The 26,446-nt window shown below is 38.9% G+C and overlaps 1 protein-coding gene across 1 annotated transcript in view; it reads right to left on the bottom strand.

The window, feature by feature from the left end:
- FRK (fyn related Src family tyrosine kinase) overlaps nucleotides 1-26,446 on the bottom strand; it is a 98,930-nt gene that overhangs the window by 21,397 nt on the left and 51,087 nt on the right. The window contains exon 2 of the mRNA XM_034990334.1: nucleotides 22,573-22,694. Coding sequence (XP_034846225.1) covers nucleotides 22,573-22,694 — 122 coding nt within the window. The remainder of the gene's footprint in view (nucleotides 1-22,572; nucleotides 22,695-26,446) is intronic.

A 26,446-nucleotide genomic window follows, 5' to 3' on the forward strand; every position in this document is an offset into this window, starting at 1 on the left:
AACTACTCCATCTCTAACTGACAGCACGGATATTTATATTTGCTTCATTCAAGTTTTCAACCTAAATAAGACTGAAAGACATCTATCTATCTATCTCTATATATATGATGTACAAATTAGACCACAGAAGCTACATCAGGGAAATCCAATACATTTTAGTCAGGATGAAGGCCCTTTTAATATTGTACTCTTGAGTAATCAAATCCAAAATATATGATTGTTTTTTTAAAAGTGGTTTTAATTTGTTAGTAGTGAGTCCAGACATTTCCAAGTTGTTGTTCTTAATAAAGATGGAATTGACGGGGTCTCAGAACTAGGGAGAAATGAATTTTCTATTCCTTTTCTGGCTCGCTGCCATCTTTATTATTGGACCAAACCTATTCCAAATTCTATAGACTATAAGTGAATGATAATGTTTGTGCCATTCTTATTGTGAATGAGTTCAGACTAATTAAGCATTCTAGTAGTTCATCAGCAAAAACCATAAGGCTAACTATAAAATATCAACAAACTCAGGGAGCATCATGATTGAATGGATTTAGCTAAAAGGCCAGGCATCCTGAGTTTACATCTTGACTCTCATTTATGCTGCTTGACCTAGGGGAAAATGTTTCACCTGTCAACAGATTAATCTACCGGAATATGTCCAAGAATTAGGATATATTGCGGAGATGTAGGTAAGCATGCAGGAGGAGTACGATAAAGGTTTGGTGAATGTTGAGAGAATTCAACTATTTCTCCCCATGGACTTCTGTGAGGGCTGCGGCACAGGGCCCGTGATTATCTGGCCACCTTCACTTCCAGAGTAACTAATTCTGGGGGAATCTGTGTCATAGGGATGGAATCTTAACGACTGCAGTCCTATGTGCCAGACTTCAGTGCTTTTCTTGGTGGTTGATAGCAGATGCAGAAGTCCAGCTTTCTCCTGACGGTGAGATCTTACTTTATATCGTCTCTGCTGGTAGAAGAGTGTTTGCTGCAGAAGTAGTGCTGTGAGCTTTCAAGGAGTTCTGTCCCCATTCTACCACACCACTAACATAGTATTCAGTACATATTAAAGCATTACGAATTCCACGATATTCCACAATTAGATTTTTAAAAGACAGAACGTCCAGAAATGAACTTTAGAATACAACAGGAACGTCCAGTTAGAGACTGTGTCTGCAAGACACAAAGGCAAGCTAGTAGCTCAGTGAAAAATATCAGTGAAATGAGTAGCTTGGCATTTTATAGATAAACAAATGGTTGATTGAGCAGATTTTCATTTTTCAGCTGATCTTCTGGCATCATCTGGGCACAGCCTTATTCCTCTTGACTGATAATAATCTGTTCCCATACCGAGTAAAACACTATGACTTAGATGATTGAACAAAGGATTGAAAATCAAGAACTCACTGCCCTAATCTTATTCCACCAGTGATTTGTTCTTTGACCTTAGGCAAGGAATTTCATTTCAGTTTCCTTATCTAGAAAATGAGAATAATGATCTTATCTATATACCCCCCCAGGGATAGTTTGAGTGTCATTATTCACAAAGGATGATAGATATATCTAAATGTGCAATGTGTGAGTACTATATTAGAATATCAATATTATCAAATAGCTTTGACAACAAAAGAGAGCCACTCCCAAAGTAGAATTTTCCACTCTTTGCACAATAATGGCTACATAACATAGTGGCCACCAAATGTATTAAATGAAGAAATTGCTATTAATTCTGTGTGAGAGAGCTCCTGCACTTGTAAACTCCCGTTTATTATTAGTACTTTTCAAAACTACTATGAAGATAGTCATGATGATTCCTCCAACACCATTGCCTCAGAAATCACGCTAAGATTGGTCTAAACCAACAAGTAAATAACATGTAATTGAGTTATTATACTGTATCCCCATTAAAACAGAATTCAAGACACACACTCATTTTACACTCTATTTTGTTCTATAGCAGGTACAGAAGGATCCCAGTATGAATCGTTTTGAAAGGAGAAAGTACATCTGTCTTAAAATATTAAAGCAGTATCATGCAGAAGAGTTGTTATCTCCTTCTCTGGGAAAAAACGCACACAATACAACCAGTGAACAAATAGAATTATTTTTCTGCGTACATCTCAACTAGTGGGTCCCCAAGGACATTTGCCTTCCAGCCTGGCATATTTGAGAGTGCTGTGGACATTGGTCAGTAACTCTATTAAACTGGTAGGCTGAGTGAAGACTGATTAAGAGAATGTTCTCAATAGTTGACTCAAAAAAACTTACTAAAAATACTATTTGAGGACACATCCAGTCACTAGGTACCTTTATAAGTCAAAGATGACATAATCAGTTACCCTTACACATAAAAATCGACTGTCTCTCCCATATTATATAGCACAGAAATCATGAGGCTGAACCATATATTGTCCAAATACTTAATGACATTTTTGAGAAAAATGTTGGCCTTCTCCTCAAGACCCGTACGGTCTGACTCTTTCTAAAAGTAAGCCAACTCCCTATCAAAGCTGGCTCTTAAATTTTCAGAACAGAATGTCAATTTTACTGTTTATACAAATGTTATCTTAAGAAGATGAATATCTCAGGGCACCTGGCTGACTCAGTCAGTAGAGGATGCGACTCTTGATCTCAGGGTTGTGAGTTCGAGGCCCACACTGGGTGAAGAGCCTACTTCAAAACACACACACACACACACACACTGAAACTAAAAAAAGAAAGAAAGAAAGAAAAAGCAAAATGAGTATCTCTTTAATTAATAGTACATAATTGTAACACTGAATATTTTGCTAGATAACTGGGAGTATCTCCCATAGTTTCACATGAAATGCCATTTACAGCATCTAATATTGCAGAGAAAGTCTCCAGGAAACAACTTGACTCTTTATTCCTCTCGGGACTCTAACATCTCACTCAGTATTATATCTGCAATAAATCACCAGGAATTTACATGCTTGGATTATGTTATTTCAGTTTCCTACAGAAAATCTTTCACTGAGCTAAGATTTAATGTGACATGAGAGCCGGTGCTTCCACTTTTCAAAACTTACCCTAAGGAAATAATCCAAATATTGACATGCATTTATTTAGCTCTATCCCTGATTTGTTCCAGAAAGACTCAAAGGCTTGCATAAATTATCAAAATAAAAGAAAATTTAGAATAAGTGGGTAAAGGAAAGAGGACAAAAGGTAGAGGGAAGGACGATACTCTAGGAACAAGGCTGGTATGCTTTATGTAAGGTATTCTTTACATTCCAATCCAGGTTTGCTAGATGCACGCCAAAGATTTGGCTCTCTGCATTTCTGGCAGCTCATAGCCCTGAGGGAAACACATCCAGTTACCTGATTCCGTGAAGAACATAATACCATTAACTGAACATAGTAACATTAACATTACTCAAAAACAAAAGCAAAAAAAACACCCAAACCAAAAAAAAAAAACAAAAAACAAAAAACAAAAATACAAAAAAAACCACAACTATTCCTGGAATTGAAGTGCGAGAAATTTCTCACATGGGTCCTCATAAAGAAAACAGAACATGAAAAAAAAAAAAAAAAAGAAAGAAAAGAAAAGAAGAGAAAAAGAAAACACAGAAAATGTAATGAGTAATTATCAGCAGCAGCATTCTTAATATAAATACACTGACACATTGCAAAGGGGTGGCTCTTATCATGTCCATTAATGTGGGTCCATTTCCAACATGAAATTCAAATAAAGGCATTTATATGGGAAACTAACTGCAGTTCATCATCCAAAATAGGAAAAGCAATATGTATAAGGATGTTCACTGCAGCATTTTTATAGCGCTAAATGACTGCTAAATTGTAGTAAATCTGAAAATTGAGAGTTAAAAATATAATCATAAAAATTATGTAGTAACAAGAAAAAACATAATGTGATAAGGAAATAAGTGGGATACAAAACTAAGAGAATAGTGTAATTGCAAACATGAGGATGCATCTGGCGGCTCCCATATCCCGGGGCCCTTTACCGCTAAGGGAACCCAGCTGAGGTTCCCTGTGAAAACCGTAACTTCATAAGGGCAAAGATGATTACATTTGCCAACATAAAAAGATTGGCAGATTTTTGAGTATTTTACTCCCTCTGTTTTCCTAACCAACAGTAATAAAGGTACAGTGACTTTAAAATAAGAACAAATACATAATGTTTCCAGCTTTTTTAGAGAAGCCATATAAGGATTAACTCCATAAGACAAGGTACACATATTCAGCGCACGACTGTCCATTCTGATACTTGATATTCTTTATATAAAGACCCCCATGAACTCATTTTCTTTGACCTTAATGTTTAAAATCAGAACGCATCTCCTACGAAGGCAGTAAGAAGCACAGCGTGCTTCCCTTTTTGCCCTGTCTGCCAGAGAATCCTCGGCTAAACTGATTTCTAAACTGTGATAATTATCTCCCGTTAGAGGCTCAGCAAAATCTATTTCTCTGTTCTTTTTCATTGATTTCGTCTTTTTTTATGTTTAGCTGTATTTTACACTGTTTCAGTACTGTAAGCCAACGTAAGACCTTTCGTAGAGGTAAGCAAACACATGAACATATAAAATGATAATCAAAGAAATGGTGCATCTACTAAACATAAGAAGGAATTCCCAATGGAATGACCTGCCCAACAATGGAATAGGCTAGTTCTCTGGGGTTTCTGTCCATGGGAGGTTTGCAGCTCCTTTTCACATTGTAAAAGATTCCTCAGAAAAAACAATATTAGTCTAGACAGTCTTTGCAAATTCTACTAGTCTTATCAACAAAGAGAATGTGATATGCAAACAAGAAGAAATTTTAAAGCTGATTTAGTCCCAATCCCTCCTTTACTGATGGGAAAAACAAAGCCCCGAGTTCTGAAATAAACTGCTAGTTGTTTGTAGGGCTGGAAGCCAAGTCCAGTCATCTGGCGTGTCAGTGAATGACAGTAGGAACAGAGAAAACTTTAAAACTCTTATTTCCTGATTCCTGGTTTTGTTTGTTTTAACCAAGTAATAATTTACTATTTTCTCAGGAGAATGTTTTAGATCTCAAAGCTTTCTGAATGGCATCTTTCTGTCCCCTCCTTGTCAAAACTCTCAGCAAATTTCCCCATGCTGGAGAACTCGGGCCCTGAACTCCTCTTCCCCCCGCCCACTTTCAGTAACTAGCAGACATACTAAATAAAGTGAACATGAAAGTCACTGTGGACTGTAATGAGTGATAATCAAAACACCTTGAAATCAATTTTTATCTTCTTGCGAAAATACAAAGGAACTTCTCGTGTATTAGCTAATTTATTTTCACAGCAGAATAGTGTCTCCTTACACTTTTTTCATTGTTTTTACATATGCGTGGCAACTGTTGACAATTTGCTCACTATTCATTCACATTTCCAAGAGGCAATAGCTCTCATTCTTGGAAATTGCTTTGTATTGAATGAAGACCCATGATATAAGATATATTCCCGCTGTTTATTTCAGGTAAGTATTTGGTGACGGTTACACAAGGCTCTGTCTGGTTACATTTCCTTTGTCATTGCTCCATGCTCACATAGTTCAGGTCACATTCAGGTAAACACTTCACATAAAGACAAACCATCCCCTAGTCACAGGCTGCACTTGGAAGGCTGGCCAACCATCTTCCTGATGACTCAAGAGCTCAGGAGTGAAGCAGGTGAACAACTGTGAACACTCAGCACGACCCATCACTACTCCCAGAAAAAGTTTAAAGCACATGTTCCAGGGCAAGGTGGGCCAACACCTCCATCTTTCTGTGCAAAAGGCAGCACTCTTTATGCATAATAACAAAATGCAATTGGATTATTATTGAGTATCTGCCTTAAGTGAGCAGTGTGCTCAGTGCTTTTTTATGTAATATTTTATTTAATCCTGCTAACAACCCTGAGGGAATGTTCATCACATTACAGAGGAGAAACTAAAGTGTATAGAGTGATTAAGTAATTTGCCCCTGGATACAAAGCAGATAAATATTAGCGCTATGATTCAAAAGCAGGTGATGAAACTCTGAATCCCACAGTCTTACACCAACTGATCCTTACACCAACTGTCTCCCTCGACTGCCAAACAGTATTTTCAGGCAGTTCCCAAAAGGCAGTGCTCACAGCTCTGGAAGCGAGTAAATGTATTGCTACTCTTGAATCATGAGGTGATGATGCTGCTGCAGATAAGCCTTATTTCTGCAACTGACATCTTTTAAAGGGAAACATAGGTTGAACATCCCTCCTTGAAACATTGTACCCCATCTAATACCATGATTCTAATTTCTCATTCTCACTGTGCTTCAGGCTTCTCCACCTTCATCTGCTCCTTCAACATTGGTTCAGACCCGGGACATCACATAATCTGTCACAACCCGTTTTGGGTGTTACTGCAGACATTCAGCTTCCGATGACTATAATGAATATTGGTGACTCCCTGTGCAATGATGCCCTCTCTCTTGCCTTCTAGAGGCAAATTTTAATTCACATGATCTTATTTTAATTTTAATTCACATGATCTTACTCCCCAAGTTTCCTCCCCGCTGGAATACTCTATATCTCAGTGAATGGCACTGCCATCCTGAAACCCAGTTAAACTAGAGGTTTTGGGGTCACCCTGGTTTCCTCTCTCCTCCAGAATTCTCATCTCTGACTGAGCATTACGCCTGCCAGTCTATACTCCCCACCACCACCACCTTGGGAAGTGCCCCTCAATTTCTCTCTCCCGGACTATTGCAGTAAGCTCAGATACTGCTTTCCCTGTCCCCAGCATCACTGTCCTTCTGCCACACTCACCCAAATAGTCTTCTAAAACCTAAATCTGAACTCGTCATTCTCCTCTTGAAAGCTCTTGCAGTGTTTCCCATTGCCTAAGTTCAGACACCTCAAGACAGTTCTCTGCTGCACCCTATCTTCAAGGTTTAAACACTTATCTTAGTTTCCTAAATGCACTATGCAGTTTCCCGTTTCTGTGCATTTGTACAAACTGTAAACTCCAACTAGAATGCCATTCTATTTTTGTATTCGAGACAGATTCTTTTTTCAGGGCCCAGCCCAGGCATCTCCTCCTCTGTTAAGCCTCCTGGTCTAAGCAAGCGAAGTGGCTCACTTGGTCCTTCGGATCTCACTGTACATTGACTTCTGCTATTGAATTCATTCCACAGTGTTGCCCCCATATATTGTTGGGGAGCAAGAATTCCTATCCCCTCAAAGGTCCTTCTAGGACTAAGAACCAAATTGACATGAGACAGATTAACAGGAGAAAAACAAATTTAATATAAGCCTACATATGGGGAATTCACACACACATGGAAATTCCAAAGACAGCGAAGCTAAATGAGGTATATATGTCATTCTGAACTAAAGAGAAGGGGGTAGGGGTCTGGGATTTCAGAGGAAAGAAATGTACTTCACAGGGTTATAAGAAGAGCAGATGTTTTGTAATTAGATGATTGCCCTGCCATACAGATGGGTCACACAGATAAAATGTATCTTTGTTAATAACCCATATTCTGGAAAGGCCCTAATTTAGATTCTTCTGTGTGCTTAAGGGAGGGACAAAAGTTTCTCTTGAGCTTGCAGAGTCTCAGGTGCCTTCAGCTCAAAATAATCCACATGCCAAAGTGGCACACTCAGGGCGGGGGGGAGGGGAGGACCAGTCCTGAACCCCTTCAATATTTACGGTGCACCTCTTCTACTGGATTCTGAGCCCTTCAATTGCATTTATTTATATAAGGCATGTCAATGAATCATTCTTTCTTGGCCTTTGCCATGGCTTCCAATAGATGTAACATCCTTCCCCAACTCACTGACTTAGCACGTAGCTATGTGATTCCTTTGGTGTGGGGGCAAACACACCTATGCCACATCCTAGCAGAAGCTTTAAATAGTCGGAATAGTTTGCCCTCCTCTTCTTTGCCCTGTCCCCATCTTCTGCTCTCCACCCTGAGAGTGCCCTATCCCAGACAGCCGCTGGGCTCCCCCAGCCTGAACCCCAGAATGAAAGCTACATGGCGCTGAACCTAGGCCTGGTACCATGGACAGAGCCTCGCCAAGCACAATCAAATTTACTCATGCAAATGAGTAAACCACCAAATTTCAGGGGCAAAAACTAGCTTTAAAGAAAGCAGCATGATTTCTGAGTAATATTTAAAAGAGGTCAAAAGATCCAATTTTGAAGGTAGCTACACCTTGCTCATACCTACTTGTGTTACCTTGGCCAAGTAACTTCTATCTGACCTCCAATTCCTTCAATTATAAAATGAGTGTTTGGACTAGATGATCCTAAAGTCCTTTTCAGTTCAAATTCTCTAATTCTACTGTTCTAGCAAGGAGCTTTACAGTAACAAATATAGTCATTGCAACATTTGAATGTGGTGGAGAAAAATTATGATTTCTACTTCCTGAAGGAGAAAACTAAGACACAAACTTAAACAGTTAGATGAAATGTGAAAATCCTGGGGGTACGGCATTGTGACAGAGGCCCACCCAGGGAAACGTGGCAGGTTATACATATTTATATATGATGGTAAACATGCTTGATACTTGAGATTCTACCCTATTCGCTGGGCATCCCTCCCACCCTTGAAAGCAGCTTCATTATTATACCTAATCCTTGTTTTTTACAACCTAAATTACCAAAACCAGCAAAACAAAATGCTGAAACTACACCACAAATTTCAAAGAGAAAAGAATAAAACCAGTATCTTCTTAGGTTCATCCCACACAGCAATTAACGTAGTTTCACGGTCCCTTTGTTATGCCTAGACAGCAAGCGGCCATGATGGACCAAATAGTCTGAGGGCTCATTATTGCTCCGGTTTGAATGCTAATGACAATGGCAAATATATTGCTTGCATTGTGCCAGGCAATGTCCTAAGTACTTTTCCTGTACTATATTAACTCATCTAATCCAAAGAACAGCACCAAGACATAGATACCATATATTTTTTAAGATTTTATTTATTTGAGAGAGAGAGTATGAGCCATGGTGGGGGGTGGGGGCAGCGGGAAGCAGACTCCCCACTCCCCACTGAGCAAGGAGTCCGATGCGAGGCTGGATCCCAGGACTCCCAGATCATGACCTGAGCCGAAGGCAGACGCTTAACTGAGCCACCCAGGTGCGCTGGTAGATACTATTTTTAATCATCATTTTGCTGAAGAGGGAACTGAGGCACAGGGAGGCTGAGTGATTTGCCCAAAGCCACACTGTATAAGAGGAAGAATCCAAACCCAAACAACGAGGCTACAGAGCTCATAATCATAAACTGTAATACTTTTAATGGGAGAATCCAACTAAAGCTCTGATGACCTCATCTTCCCAGCCTAGATTTTCTTAGCATAAAATTCTGCTTCCAGATTTCTTTCAAACTGCCATTGTAAGAAGCAATTCTCATTTCTACTCCAATCCATCATTATTCTGTATAGTAAAACAAAGTGTTTTCCTTGATTTCAACTATTTGCTTACTCTTGTAGAAACCAGAGTAACACAGCACATCTACAGATATCTTTCCTATATAAGCGTGTCTTTTATATTTAGTTGGCACTTCTCTCCCACTGCCGACTAGAGTGTACACTTCATGAGGGCAGAGACTGTTTGCCATTGTAGCTCAGCCCTCTGAATACTAACTGCACATAATGGGCATTAAACAAGTATTGACTGACTGAATGAATGAATGAATGGATGGATGGATGAATCACAAGTTCCTGAAGGCCTGGATTATCATTTTGTTCAGGATTATACACATAAGAGATAAATCGAAAATGATGCTTACTAAAATTATATAAAAATAGGAATATAATTTTCATTTTTCTCCTTTAATGCTTTTGCCTCCTCCATATTTTACTTCTAGCAAAACATTTTTTAAAGCATCTGAAGGTGATAAGGAGCTAGTTCTGCAGAGAGAAGGGATTTAAAGAAAGTTCCTGTCCTGCTAACACAAATAGAAAAATAAATTTAGTACCTGCCACGCATAGACTTTTAAGACAACAGAATACTTTTTCAGATTGTAGCTCCTGTGCCAAAGTTTCTAATAACATAATGCAAAGCACGTTTCTAAAATGCATTAGAAATGACTTTGTGATTGATGCGATGCTGATAAATAGTTATAAAGTAGCTAATATGCATATATCATTTTAAATACATAGTTTAAAATTAGAGCTATTAATTTATTAAACTGGACTGTATTTATTTCACTCACTTACTACATCATGAACACATTTTGTGTAACTATCACCACATAGTAACTAGATATCTTCATCATTAAGAAAATTTAAACTTTGGTCAATTTTTTGACATGAATAAAGTAAAATTACTGCAGTAGGATGTGTTTCCATTTATAGCACAGGCTGCTGAAGATATTTTAAAATTGCAAACTTGTTTTCAACTAAAATCAGATATTCCTTCCCTTCCCATAAATTAATGGGTCATGAAACCTAAAAACAAAAACAAAACAAAAATCTCCTGTATTTTCTGTAATGGCATGTTATCTCCTGACGTGCCACAAGAGGGAGCAAAGCCCCAAAGCAAGGGTCTGATTGAAAGCCCTCCAACGACCCATAGTTGTAAAGAGTGTAAGCAGAAAGTAGAAGCCAGCATAGTGTTTTGGTTTTAAAAGAAAGATAGACATAAAGCATTCAGCATTGTAGACAGGGTCTCTGTTTGTATAAACACTAGATGAAATATGCTGGTTAGGTTTCTTCAGGATTCTTTCCACAGGATTTTTTCAAATATTTTTTTTGCCACTTAAGAGTAACTAAAAGAAATCGTTTAGATGCTTAATTTAAGAATCAGGCAGCCTTGAAATGCAAACATTTAGTTATTCCCTGAAGTATAAACTGGACGAGAATGCTCAAGACAAGAATGCTCAGTGGAAAAGAGGAAGAGTTAAAAGGCCTGTGGGTCACTGACTCATTTCCAGAGCCAAGATTAATTTCCTGTTCGATCCAAAACAACATCACGCCTTCTCAAATGTTCTTCTCTTTGCCTCCTGCTGTCTTCCACTGCTCAACTTTTCTTTTGATCTTTCCCCTTTGTCCCAGTTTGAGATCATTAAGTTTATATGTTATCTGGGTCCAAGATCTAGAGAGCCCTGGGTTCAAATCTCAGTTCAGGCACTGGCTTGCTATTCAAAAATAAAACTCATATTGACTTGATCATGATCACATTTATAATATATACAGTCTACTACCTTGATAGTTATTCAAGCATACAGGTAGTAATGGATGAATGATTTACAGATCTCTACTTTGTCAAAGTGCTCAAAATAATTCCCATTTTCATCTAAGGAGCATCATCTGATTTTTTTCAAAGTAAGAAAGGTTCTTAACAATGGCCATTATCTGAACAAAAAAATTAATTTTGTGCACACTATTTTCCACTTACTTCTACTCACTATTAGGTAGTGTTGACTGCTGTCTCATTCCCTGTAATGCCCTCCCTTCTTTTTTTTTTAAAGATTTTATTTATTTATTTGACAGAGAGAGACAGCAAGAGAGGGAACACAAGCAGGGGGAGTGGGAGAGGGAGAAGCAGGCTTCCCGCGGAGCAGGGAGCCAGATGCGGGGCTCGATCCCATGACCCTGGGATCATGACCTGAGCCGAAGGCAGGCGCTTTACGACTGAACCACCCAGGTACCCTGATTGCCTCCCTTCTAAATCCAGGAAATAATTGTTCTCTTCTCTGGGTGCTAAATGCACTTTGCATATAAGTGCTTTATATGCATAATAATCAAATGCTTGTTATAGTGTGAGCTAGTTGTTTATACAATTATGCCACATAACATACACAAAAGAAAGGTTCATGATGAATGGGTGAATGAATAAATCAATGAATAAATGATTAAAAATAGTTCAAAATAAATATTCCTCCCAATATTTTTTAAAATTGCTTTTCTATATAAAGAAAAGTGAAGGGCACCTGAATGGCTTAGTCGGTTGAATGTCCAACTCTTGATTTTGGCTCAGGTCATGATCTCAGGGGCCTGGAATCAAGCCTCTTAGCAGGGAGTCTGCTTGTCTCTCAGTCCCTCTGTGCCTCCCCGCCCCTGGCTCTCTCTCTTTCACTCTCTCTCTCAAATAAATAAATCAATCTTTAAAAAAAAAGAAGAAAAAAGCGAGGCAAGAAAAAAATTAGTAGCAAACTCTTCAAATGATTCAACCTTTAGTAAACAAACATCTATCAAAAAAAATTTTCTACATGCAAGACACTGTGCTAAGTCCTGAGTACTTTGCTCATTTCAGAAAGTAAAAAAAAAAAAAAAAAACACGGTTAGGAAGAGGGGAAGTTCAATGACCAATTACATGGTCATGTAATAGCTGGTGTTCACCTTGTAGGAAGCACAGTTTGACTACAGAGAATAGGAAAGATTAGGCTGGGAGATGGCCTTGAGCAGTACTATAAAGGGCTGAAATGTCAAGGTAGATAAAAATTTATGGGGTATGCAAAGGAGAGTTATCAAAGGCTTTGACTCTTCTAGATAACAGAGATTAATGAGATACAATATCCAAATGCAACGCATAATTCTTTACTGCATCAAAACACAAATAAATAAACAAAGAGCTAGCAGGGACATTAGGAGAGATTTGAGTATATACTCTATAATAGATAATATTGTTCCATCAGTGTGAAATTTCTTGAGTTTAATAATGGTATTATGGTAATATAAAAGTATATCCTTATTCCTAGGACATACATACTAATACTAAAGTTTTTAAAGGTGAAGTAACATGATATCTGCAACTTCTATATAAATGTCTATATAAAGAGACATATATCAATATATGAATGATGAAGAGAAGATGAATGTCACAAAGTATTAAAACTGGTCAATTGGAGTGAAGGTATACAGTTACCTTTTTAACTTTATCAATAAGATTCAGGGGAAAAAGACTTGATATTGTGGGCTTTTATTTATTTATTTATTTAGTCTTTCATCAGTGGTGAATTTTTCTTTTTTTTAAAATGTTTATATTGAGTTTTGGTGTGGGAAAAGAAGGGTGTGGAAAAGAATTCTAAAACCAACTCAATTTTCATTCTTTTGAAATTATTTTTTTCCTGGATGCTCACAGAATTCTTCGTTTACCCCAATACTAAATTATTCTGAAAAGACACACTAGGTACGGATCTTTTTACATGCAACAATGTGAGCCCTTTTAATCGACAAGCACAGATTTTCTTTTTTAACTCAAGAAAGTTTTCTTCTACTACATATTTAACTGTTGCTTCCAATTAATTATTCTTATAAATGTCAAGAAAAGTCTCCTGTTTGCACATTATCTGCCCTCACAAATTTTCACGTTTTTCTTCTGTGTCTGAGAGCATCTCAAGTCTCTCTTTACATCCCTAAGGTGACAACTTTGCTGTTTGCTATCTCCATCTTTTGCCTTTTGTGCTGCTTTTTATGCCTAATTTCTTGGAATTTGTATTTTCTTGAATTTTATAACTGCAAATCAAATGCTTTCAAAAATTTTCTTCTGTTCCTTTTAGTGAATATGTCTCCAAAGGATGAGTTTTCTGTACATCTTCAGCTTACCATTTATCATCTCTTATACTAGGATTTTTTTCCCAAACCATATCTTACAGAAAAAGAAATGATTCTCTAATCAAGTGGTTTGGGAAACTCTGGGTTGAAAAGTTAAGTTTCTTTGCTATAGGACTTCTAAGACTTTCATGTGCTTTGTCGAGTCAGGGCAGAGGCAATGAGGTGTTCTTCAAATGCATTTAACCCCTAAACCTGTTCTATGGGTCATTTTCAGTTTATCAAAGACTTAACGTGCTGAAACATAAGTTGGGAAAGTTTGTTATTGAGTATACAGAATCTCATTACTTCTATTTTCCCCCCATTATACTCAACGAAAAGAAACTTGGCATTTCAAAAAAAAAAACATATGCACAGGTCTTCCTCTCCATCCAGTTGAATGAGCGTACATTTCCTTCCTTAGTGCATGCACAGCAGGGCTGCTAACTTCTGAGCATATTGCCAGTGTTCAGCAACTGTTCAGCCCCCATGGCCTTGCTGGAAGAAAGGTGGATCTTCTACCCCCTGGCACACCTGCTGACAGTAAGGAACAGAATTCAGTCCTTGCTATGGACTGATGCTTGTCTCCTCCTCAGAGTCATCTGCTGAGGCCCCAATCCCCAGTATGATGGTATTAGGAAGTAGGCCTTTGGGAGGTGCTTAGGTGTGGATGAGGCCATGAAGGTGGAAGCTCATGCAGGGATAGGGCCCTTCTAAGGAGAGGAAGAGACCAGAGCTCACATGCGATGTCTTTCTCTCTGCCATGCGAGGATATAGCAAGAAGGCAGCTAGCTACAAACCAGGAACACTGGTCTGTGGTACTTTGTGATAGCATATCAAACCAAGACAGTAATGCTGAGTTGTTTGTTCAACCAGAAGAATGCATGAAAAACACAATTACAAGAGAGAAGAGTTCTCATTTCTCTCTTTCTATAAGGTTAAATTCACCTAGTTTGTAGCACACTATCATTGCCTGTCAACTTCCATCTGTATAACATTTACTGTGCGGGAAGTGGCTGTCTTACTTGGATGCAGAGAAGGAGGGGGCACCCAATGGATGCCAAGGGAAGACCCAAACCACTAAGTCATTCCACTCAGGACAGCAGTGGCTGCCTGGTTTCCTGGTAGCAGCATATCCTGCCTCAGAAATACACACTGAGCACAGGTCAAACCATCCCCCCTTCTTCTTTATGATTAGATGTGAAAGTCAAAATCTGTTCCAGCCACTTCTATGTCAGTTCATCTACATTCACACTGAAGTGGGGAGAATATCTACCCAGAGTCTAACAAATCATCAATGGACAGACTCCATTTACAGAGCTGCTCTGATTCTTTATCTCTTATGTATGTTCTTTTTTAAAAAATATTTTATTTATTTATTTGAGAGAGAGAACGAGCATGAGTATGGGGTGGAGGGGAGTAAGAGGGAGAAGCAGGTTCCCCGATGAGCAGTGAGCACAAAGCAGGGCTCCATTCCAGGACCCAGAGGTCATGACTGAGCCGAAGTCAGCTGCTTAACGGACTGAGCCACCCAGGTGCCCCTCTTATGTATATTCTTGAATATAAAACCAGAGGATGCTAGCTCAAATAATTTTAGCTAGCCACTATTTCCAACTAGAAGTACAAAATGGGACAAAATGTAAATAATCAGTTTAATCTGGCAACTAATAAAATGAAAAAAATAACAGCATGGAATACATCATGAATTACAAAAAGGTAGCAGTTTCCCCGACCTCCACATGACTTATCAACTTCCCACTTATTTATTTAATATCTGGAATTTATTATTGTAACATTACATTCAAAAAGCAATAATAATTTGCATCATTTCTTTTTTGTGTTGTCCTCCAAATAGCTCAAAATATTCATACAGAAAGGCTTTTTTTTTTTAATAAATAAAACAAGGTAAGCAAAACCAGAAGCGAAAATTAAGATGAACTAGTATGTGGTGTTCAGAGACAAATGAAAGAAGAAGAAAAAAAATAGAAGCAAGCCCCTAAAGAATACTGTGGCTTCTAGAAATGTTAGTCATAGATTTTCAATAAGAGAGAAGATTTTTCCAGGAGCCAGTGCCCTAGAGAAAAGGTTCTTTGCCTGTGCATCTGTGTATGTATACATATGTACTACATAATAAAATGTTTATTTAACTTTATAGAGTATTTAAAACATTTGAAATATAATTTATCAGTAGTAATGTTAAGAAAAAGAAATGTTAAGAAATGCCCTAACTCACAAAAAAAGCCACTTGTTATTATAGGCAATGATATTTGCAATTAAGCTGAATACAACTAAATTATGACTTTAATTAAAAGGCATTTTCTAAGATGGCACCAACATATTTAAAATTTAATACATTTTATATGAGATACTGGAGTTATTAACATAAAAATTTCTTTCCGCAGCACGTGCACTTTTTGAAAAGCAAAACATCTTTAACCAATATCAAAATGGTCCCAGAATCCATAGAAATTTCATGGCATAATAAATTCAAGGAGCAATTTTTTCCAATCATTTAATACCGGCTCCTACTTGAGATACACAATTGTATTTACATTCATGGTTAACGGTAATAGAACTGTTGACACACTCTTGTGGCCACTATGTCCACGTTAATTTTAAACGAAGAACGAATGGATGGCTCAGGGGACTGGTATGAAACACACGGACTCTTGCTGTTGGGCCAGCAACAGATGAGCATGAATCAGCAGATCTCAAGATGTCTGGGCATAATAATGGTATCTCAGTGGTCAGTGGAAGGGAGTTTGGGTCTAAACCCTGTGCCAGGCAGACAGACAGAGGCCATATACTACAAGTGATGTCCTTGTCCAATTTGATCTTGTCTACAAAAGTCTCATTACCTGGAAACAACTGACCTGTCAAGGTGAGAAATAGTCTGTCTAAAATAAGCCTGAAGCCCCGCAAATAGGATTGTTTGTGATCTTGCATGGTCCAGACTTCAGAGGTGTAAGAAAGTGACAATGGCCTTACTTATCTCTGCTCCTGGTGGACTGTAGGGTAAAGAGGTCAGTGTTTGAGCATCTGCTGGCTTTACAAATGATATGGTAACTGTTGAGATAGAGAGGAAGAAAGTAACAGAAGCAAAACACGTGTGTGTCTTCTGCCCAAGGAGTTTCTAATCTAGTTTGAGAAGCACATTTTTACCTACAGTGAAAGAGGTGCTCATGAATGTAAATGAAATCTTGGAATATGAAAGTTCGATGTGAAGGACAGACACAAGGTCAACACGAAAGGATGAGCATCTTCCCTGACGAAGCTGCTGTTCTCATTAGCCTTTGAGTTACCCTCAGAATTAATTTATAAGACATGCAGAAATATTTACAAAGCTGTATCACTTTGTATCCATGGCATCACTCAGGTTAATCATCCATATTATTCAGAAAGTTGCTTCAGATAACTCCAGCCACTTTCAAGCGTCAAAGCTACCCTCAATGAGCAAACACATAGTCGCCCCAGCCAAGGGCCTTTAATGAAAGTGATATCGGGCGCCTGGGTGGCTCAGTTGGTTAAGCGACTGCCTTCAGCTCAGGTCATGATCCTGGAGTCCCTGGATCGAGTCCCACATCGGGCTCCCTGCTCGGCAGGGAGTCTGCTTCTCCCTCTGACCCTCCCCCCTCTCATGTGCTCTCTCTCATTCTCTCTCAAATAAATAAAATCTTTAAAAAAAAAAAAAAGAAAGTGATATCTTTCCTATAAGACACTTCTACCCTTTGTGCATACTTTAATCAAGGGTAATCTATTACTTGGAAGGGCAAAAACAGTGATTTGGTTCCAATTATCTCTATTTACTTTAAAATTAAAATATGTCGCTACAGAGGCCCATCTTATATTCTTAAGAAGGGACTTCACAGCAATCACAAACTATCATAAGTGCATATTCCATGGGACGGACATGTTCACTGTAATGGAAATTTATCATAGTAAGTACTCTGCTCAAATTCAGCAGAAACAAGTCAAAAAAAAAAGAGAGAGAGAGAGAGATAATGGCTACTTGTATGTTCACCATATGTGCATTGCCTCAAACATCTCTAAGCGTTCTTGCCTTGGTCTTTTCTCCTCTCCCACTTAAGCCCTCTCCTCCTATATTTCTCATCTTGACACTATGCCCCCCTCACTCAAGTCAGAGATTCGAGAGTCATCCTAGATTCTGCGTCCCGATGGTACCCCATTTCTGATCAGCCACCAACTCCTGTCAGTTCCATCTTCTAATTATTTCTCACCTCCCTTTCCTACTCTCTCTTGCCATACGTCTGCCCTGGTTCAGGCTGTCATCTGTGGAGATAAGCAGGACTCTCTAGTGAAGAACCCTAGGAGTTCATTCTTGATTGTGTGGCAAGGACCCACTGGGCCTGTTTCACTGTCACCCTCTATCAGGAGGAGGGGCTGCACCTAAACTCCACTTCCAAGAGATCCCATGGTTTCCTTGGATGAAAAAGGAGCTGCAGTTTCCACCATGCCCAAAGCCCATACGTGGTGAGACTTCCAAACAACCTGGCAAATAGTTGATATCCAAGCCCAGACTGCTCAGCACCAAGACAAAGCTGCTGTTGTGAGTCCTCGGGCAATTCCCACACTTGCCCCATAAGAAAAGCTGAGCAACAGAAGGGCCTTGTGGCTTCTGGGGCTGCCCTGTGCCTGAGCGGAGCCTCAGTGGGACCAGCTGAGCTTGGGTCCCGTTGCCCCTCTGTGCGGAATGCTGATGAACTCTGCCACCTTGCACCTGCGATTTCAAACAGTGACAAGTGATGCCACTGTGTTTGCCTGTCACTCCTCCGCAGACAATTACCTGTAAACCTCGTCCCTTCTCCACATGCTCTCGAAGGTCAGACCAGGTCACTTTCTGCCTAAAACTTCCCCCTGTAGAACAAGGTCCAAATTCCTCACATGGTATACAAGGCCCTAAACGGTGTAGCTCCAACTTCCCTTTCCAGGCTCATTTTCTACTATTCCTTCTCTCCTCTCAACTCCATCCCCACTACACATGCGCACACACACACACACATACACACACACACCCCCACAGACATACAACCCTGTGCACTTGCCTTCCCACACTGCTACCTGGCAACAGAAATTGGCCAGAACACAAATGCTTCCTCCTCTGTGAAACCTCTTTGCCCTCCTCCTTAGAGACTGGGTCCCTGCCCCCACCGCCTCTCACTAGAAAGCTTATAATCTTCCCAAAGACTGGCTGGGTCCAGGGACTGTGCCCTGCTGTCTTCACTGCACTTCACCTAGCAAAGGCCTGGCCCATGGTAGGCACCCGAATGTTTGTTGAAGAAATAAGCAAACGTATAAATAAATGATGTCAACTCCTGAATGCATCTCCTTGAATACTGCTGAGGAGCTTGTTTGCCTCGTGTCCTCAATGTCGTCATTTTTCAACTATCTTCAATCTGTTACCGCTTGCTCTTGAAAGGGTTTCACTGAGGACTAATCTGGAATTCCCTCTACAACTCTGGAGGCTTTTGTATGCAGAGTTGCCTAAAGTAAAATTACAATGTGCAATGCAGAATCTCTTCTGAAAAACCTACCTGCAGCTCAGTTTTAGCCCTCAAAGTGTATTTTCTTTAAAGTGTATTTTAAACAATAATATAAATGTGTATAGAACTCAAACATCAACTTAGTATTAATGGTAATAACAATAATGACTGTCTTTAAAGGACTTGGTTGAAGTCAAAAAATAGCCAAACAAGTTGACATGCAATCGAAATTTTATATTTTTTATCAGAAAAACAATTCACTACCAGTGACAAATAACAGTAGGGCTACTGAAACTACCTGTCAGGCATCAAAGAAGACAGATTCTCTGGCTACCACATAGAATACGTAGTATCCAAAAGTGCTGCTGTAATTCACAGCTAATTAATGTCTTGCCATTATGAGAAGTGCCATGGCTCTAACTCTCTTTCCAGATCTACTCAGACCTCAGAAGAGCCGACACAACAAGGATCACAACAGGCCAATTAGCACCCACCCCAACCTCGGGCTGCTGCTTCTCCAGCCCGCCCCAGCATCAATAAATCGTGCTCCATCATGAAGCTCTTCTGACAGCCGCAAGCCAATGCCACGCAAGGAATAAAAACAATACTCCTAAGGAAAACGCATGTGGGAAAGACGGATAGAAAAGGGGTATAATTTGCCTTCCTTTGGCAGCACACAAGTCAGCAAACTGGAAGACCATCAATTCAGACTGATTAAGGGGACAACTGCGCTAAGAAATCAATCCATGGTATATCTGAAGATCCTCAATGGTAATCAACAGTCAGCAGTTGGGCTGTTTGTTGGTGTATTTGTTTGTTTTAATGTGGACATACTGAAGACCTTTTTCCTCCCATTTTTCTCTTGGATCACCCTCCTTCTGGCTAATAAGAAAATTTTCCTTTCAGTAGAATATAATGGTCTGCATTTACTCTGTCCCCCAATGAATACACAGCAATCAGATAATTTGTTTCAAAGACTCTAAATCATTTGACTTCCTTCAAAAAGAACATATAATGATATGCTGGTTTCCAAGCAAGGCCTACAAAGCTTCCTAAATCCATAAGCAAGCGCTAGAGTATTCTCAGCACATAAAAACCAATATCCTTATAATTTTGTTCTAAGCCTGTAAAGCTGTTTTGTTCCATAATATTCTACTTAGAAAGTGTTCAGAACAGTCACTGCAGCCTGGGCATTATTCAAACAGATAACTCAAGCAATTCTACTTTTAGTTTGTTTTCCTCATGGAAATCTTCTTCTCTATGTTTAATGCTAGTCTAAAACATATAATCTAGCTCTTAGCTAAATAATGATTACCTAATTTTGCATATAAGTATTGGGAAAGCCAAATAAACAAACATGGATGCATTTAAATTAGGAATTCTCTTCTATCTCTTATCATTAAGCATAGAGATTTCCCAAAAGACTTTTTTCGTTTTTCTTCCTCTAAGTATAATATTCTCATGGAAATCTTCAAATATTTATCTATAAGGATGTTCACTGCATCATACTTTATTAGCAGCAAGATAGCTAAAAATAATGAAAATACATAAAACATGAAATAGATTAAATGATGAATTACCCATACAATGGAAGGTTATGTGGTTTCTAAAAATAATGATGTAGAAGAATAAGAAAGGACATGCAAAATTGTTCACAGGACACTGAGAGCCAGAATAAGAAAAATGCAGCCTAGATCCACTGTGTGTGTGTGTGCATACACAAATATGTGTGTGTATATATAAATATAGATATGCATATATACACATATCTATATTTACTCTTTTTCCTTACAAGATGATCTCCATTTATTTTCTGAATATGAGTGTGTGTTTGTTTAAATAAATATACTTACAGGTGAAGCACAGAAAAAAAGCTTGCCAGGAAAGGTATTTCGATATTAAAAATATATCTTCAGAAGGTGGTAATTTTTATTCTTCTTTGAGCTTCTCTATTTATATAACAATGTCATGATCAGAAAAAAGTTATTAGATCTAATAAAATATTCATGTATGCCGCCTGGGTGTGTACAGGTGTGCCCTGGTATGAAGTCACAGGCTGATGGGGCCTCAATTCTAATTGGCGAATGCCCATCCTGTATCAGTCATTGTATTTTATTTTCACCTTGGGTATAAGCAAGATTAGAAAGGTCAGTGCCACATCATACTGGAGCACATTTCAAAAATGGTAATCAGAACAGCATCCTCTAAGGAGGGGTGGATTGAAGCCAAACAATTTGAGAACACCATATTAACTTGGTGCAGGATGAGGCAGGGGCTGAAGGATGGAGCCTCTGAAAGAAGGTGCTTCAACACCTCTGCCCTTAATCCTTTCCAGCTCCCATCCACCTGCCCTGATATTTGGACTGCCTAGTGTACGTAAGACAAATGGGTCCCCAACACACACAGTCTGGCCTGAGTTCAGGTTCAATCAAAGTTCCTAGGACATGTGAGCTCAGGGCCTCCTTCCCCGGTGCACCTTGGAGGCTGTCCTGACTTCAGCTCACTGAGCCAGGCAGACAAAATAAGGTGCCTGGGCATCGTGTTTAATAAACATTTACTGCAGGGCAACAGGGATAAAGGGAGGCAAAATCCCTTCCCCCAAGGTTTATATCTAGACAGAGTGCACGCTTTAAAGGGGATAATAGCACACAATGCGCCTGGACAAAACAGAGGTCAGAGCAGAGTAAGGAGAGAAAGTCTCACATGACAGATGGTCTGGATGGTCTTGAAGAAAGGACGTTCTGTACCTTGCAACATACACCAAGAAACAGATTCTTTAAAGATTCCTTTATTTATTTTAGAGAGAGAGAGAGCATGAGCAGGAGGAAGGGCAGAGGGAGAGAGAGAGAATCTCAAGCAGACTCCCTGCTGAGTGTGGAGCCTGACCCAGGTTGGTGGGGGCTCCATATCATGACCCTGACATCGTGACCTGAGCCAAAACCAAGAGTTGGATGCTTAACCGACTGAGCCACCAGGCGCCCCGAGAAACAGATTCTTGAAGGCAGAGACATGCATGTAAGCACCTGTAACTATCAAAGACAATTCTCAGGTGTTTCTTCCTTCCTAAGACAATGTAAAGTAAACATGTATTTGACTCTTAGTTAGAAAACTAACTACATTTGGCTAAATTTTACACGTCATGGAGTTAACCAAATGCAATTGCATCCAGCATTTCAATTCATTTTCTATTTACCGGGCAAAGACAAATGAAATGCAAAAACTCAAACTATATTGGGGAAAGATCAATTTTGACAACAGTGTAGTTTTCACTTTTTGCTTATCATTTCCCTAGAAGGATAGTCCCTTAGATAAGACAAAAGTGAGAAAATGCGGCCAGATCTATATGATTGTCATTTCATATCCAGAGCGCATGTATTTGTTTACAGAGACTCCTATCCATAGATAGAAACTGCTTGCTAATTTCTATATTACTCTTGGGTAGTTCAGATTTAATTTGGTACTTATGAAAATAAGAAATAAGGCAAATTTCAGATTAACTTGTCCATGTTCACACAGCAGGTTCATTCCTACAGACTCTCAAACCCACACTTAAATCACACAAAACAATGTCCATACCTGAAAGGGCGAAATCTCCTTTCTGGCTTTCACTTTCTCTGATTAGAAAGGCACCAGTCTGATTTTCTGAATATAATAGTTGTTTTTCTGCATCTGTTCTCTTGATTGCTCCAAAGAACCACCTAAAAAGAGACAGATGTAAACTTTAATTAACCAATCAACAGTCATTTTTTTAAGGAGCAGGAAGTTTGGCAAGAAAGCGTTTGAACATCAGAAATGTTTGCTATTCTTCAGTGAAACTATTACAGGTATAAATGTACCTTTCGATACTTGAGATGATTTTTCTGGATGTCTGTAACCCTCACCAGGAGCCTTTTAAAAATTACAGAATAGGAATTTGGCTGATGCCTGCTACCACATTCCTTCTCACATCTGCATTCTGAGAAGTAATGTGTCCTCCTTCTGTCAAATTCAAAGCCTCCAGGGTAGGCCCACCACATTAGCCTGCTGTGTTCCATGCTCTATAATTACTCATCATCACCATCAAACTTTCACCGCCTCACGTAACACCTTCTAGGTATGAGGAGGCGAACATTCCAATCAATGGATTTATATACTCCACATTAAAGTATGAACAATTAAAAATGTAGTTCTCTGGGCATTAATTCCTCACCACCACCCCCCCAGCTCCATCCATTACTGCCCAATGCCACCATAATATGAGATGATTTTGCATGTTTCGGAGGAACTTATCAAATATAAAGGAAATTGTCCTTGGTGGAGAGATGATGTGAAAAAGATGCTTCCACCTGGGAAGTATCTTCCTAGTGCCACCCCCACTTCTTATCTTTACCCTCCTATCCCGAACATTCCAGAAATATAAGTCAGATACTGAACACACACATTTGTGAATGTGATTAACCCGACAAAGAATTATGGATTTTATTTTATTTTTCAGATTTTATTTATTTATTTGACAGAGAGAGAGAGCACAAGCAGGGGAAGCAGCAGACAGAGGGAGATGGAGAAGCAGACTCTCTGCTGAGCAGGGAGCCCGATGCGGGGCTCGATGCCAGGACCCTGAGATTGTGACCTGAGCTGAAATCAAGAGTTGGATGCTTAACCAACTAAGCCACCCAGGCACCCCAAGAATTATGGATTTTAATGCTGGAGCCAGCCTAAGATGTATATCAAGTCAGTAGACACTAATGTTATAATAAGAGGAAGTTGAGAAAACCTGCTTTTCACTGATGGCCCCTCACTCTAGAGTCACAAAGTTAATCTTTATCATTTAAGATTTTAGGTACAACAAAATCTTAGGTACAGATTTTATCTTTTCAGGTATCATCTTTAAAAATGTAGACACTCAAAGAGAGGAAACGTAGGCTTGAGGGAAGATATACAGGCTGTGTGAGGAGCTGCAGGCTGAGGGAGGACATACAGGCCATACCAAAATGGCTCCAATTGGTCTGACAGGTCATGGATATTGGGGAGTATGAGTGCACTGAGGGTGACACAATCGGAAGGAAGAGGGGGAAAGGAAGTGAAAAGAGAGACACTAAAACATAATCATTACCTCCTAGCAAAGGCAAGGTGCTTATTTACCATTTTGCCAATCATCAAGTTGGAAATGACACAATCTTAACTATATCAGTTAGGACAAGCCAGGTTATATTAGAGTAATGAACAGTGCTAAAAACCTCCATGGTTTAAGACAACGAAGACTTGTTTTTCCCTCAGCTGCATGTCCGGAAGTTCGCCTGGGGCTCTGCTCTAGGTCTATCGCTAGCTCCATCAGGGCATTTCCGTCTCCACGCTTCCACGATCGCTGAGGCAGGACTAAAACATGTGGCCAATCACAGGCTGGTTCCTGGAGTTTCTAGTTAAAGCTTCTATAGAAGAATGAAACTATTGCAGATAAGTCCTATATTTGTGCCTAAATGCAAAGAGAGTAGGAAATGCAGTCGTACCGTTTCCCAGAAAGCAGAGAGCTGGAATCATATGTGGTAGATTGTACTAATGACCACCTCACCGATTCAATATCAGGGACCCAGCTGATGTCCACAGACTACTGTTTATCGGACGGAAACTATGGAAGGCAGGGAAACATTCCAAGGGGCTATGTAATGAATTCACAGAAAAATAGAAATGCATGTTTTCTATGACTACAGAAATAAGTCAACAGAATAATGGGAAAAAAAAAAAAAAAACTCAAACAGACCCAAACACACAAATTAGAGATGAAAGTACAGATTATTCAAAAACCAATATTAGTACCATGAGTAATCCATACGGAAAAAATTGATACTACTTACAACATACAACATAGTTCTGTGTAGATTAATGACCTAATGCAAACTTCAAAAACTTTCTGAGGCTACTAGACTAGGGAGGGTTTCTTAGATAAGAGAAAAAGAAAAAGACATAAAAACCTTAAGGGAAAAGATTGATAATATTTCTTATACCACAATTAAAAACTTCTACAACAGCAAGATTATTGTGAAATAAAATTAAAATACAAGCCACAGACCTGGAGAAAATATTTGCAAAGTATATAACCAAGAATAGGCATAGTATTCAGAATACATAGAGACCTATACTCAATTAAAAAAAAAAAAAAAGACAGGGGTGCCTGGGTGGCTCAGTTGGTTAGGCGCCCTACTCTTGATTTCGGCCAGGTCATGCATAGTCTCAGGGGCCATGGGGTCAAGCCCTGCCTTGGGCTCTGTGCTCAGAAGGGTGTCTGCTTGGAATTCTGTCCCTCTCCCTCTGCTCCTCCCCTGAACTGGCACATGGGTGCGCACGCCCACTCTCTCAAAATAAATAAATATATATTTTTAAAGATTTTATTTATTTATTTGACACAGAGAGAGAGCACAGACAGGGGCAGAGGGAGAGGGAGAAGCAGACTCCCCAGTGAACAGGGGGCCCAATGTGGGACTCGATCCCAAGACCCCGGGATCACGCCCTGAGCCGGAGGCAGACGCTTAACTCACTGAGGCACCCAGGCGCCCCTAAAAAGAATTTTTAAAAAAGAGACAACACAGTAGAAAAATTGGCATAGTATATAATTGTACAGTTCATAGAAAAGGAAAATCCATTAACTAATAAAAATAAGAAAATAAGCACAGTATCTGTACCAGTATTATTATCTATACCAATAAATATTAAAACAATGAAATTTCACACTTCTCAGGCTAGACAAAATTTAAAACTTTCACAGTCGGGTATTGGGAAAAATGTGAAACAAAAACCTTCATACAATACTACAGGCAATATCATGTGGTACAACTACTTCAAAGAACAATTTGGCAATATCTAATAAGGCTGCATACCATTTATATACCATTCAATTTCACTTCTAGATTATATACCATAAGTGCTCAAGGAAATAAATCACAAGAACAATCACTGAAGAATTCTAGCACTGAAAAATTGGAAACAATCTAAATGTCCATTGTAGGGGAATAGGTAAACTTAGTTGTAGATAAAAGAATAATATACAGCAGTTAAAACAAATTGTTGAGGGACAAAAAGGAGCTGAAGAATGATACATACTACTATAATGTCCTTTATGTAAAGTTTAAGTGAACATATAAAAAACACTATATATTTTTATGGACAGTTGCATGCTTAATGAAAGTTAATAGTTAATAGCTAATAACATTTTTTTACTCCATTTCCAGAAATGGCAAAATTTCTTTGCACAAATATTTCAAGCACATTAGCAACATGGATCAAATATACTGATCAACCCCATGCATTTCCTTGATTCTGAGTGCATTGATTATGCATCAGCATTCAAATGTTTGCTCAAAATATAAATATTTAAACCTTTACAAGAATTACAATTTATCTAGCAGATTAAATTCTTGGAAGTATGATTATATTTCATATATCTCATCATTCTTAAGAATAAATTCTATTATATGTT

The sequence above is a fragment of the Mirounga leonina genome, unplaced genomic scaffold (genome assembly GCF_011800145.1).
Source record: "Mirounga leonina isolate KUSES-001 unplaced genomic scaffold, KU_Mleo_1.0 Mir_53, whole genome shotgun sequence".
In the NCBI taxonomy this organism is placed as follows: domain Eukaryota; kingdom Metazoa; phylum Chordata; class Mammalia; order Carnivora; family Phocidae; genus Mirounga; species Mirounga leonina.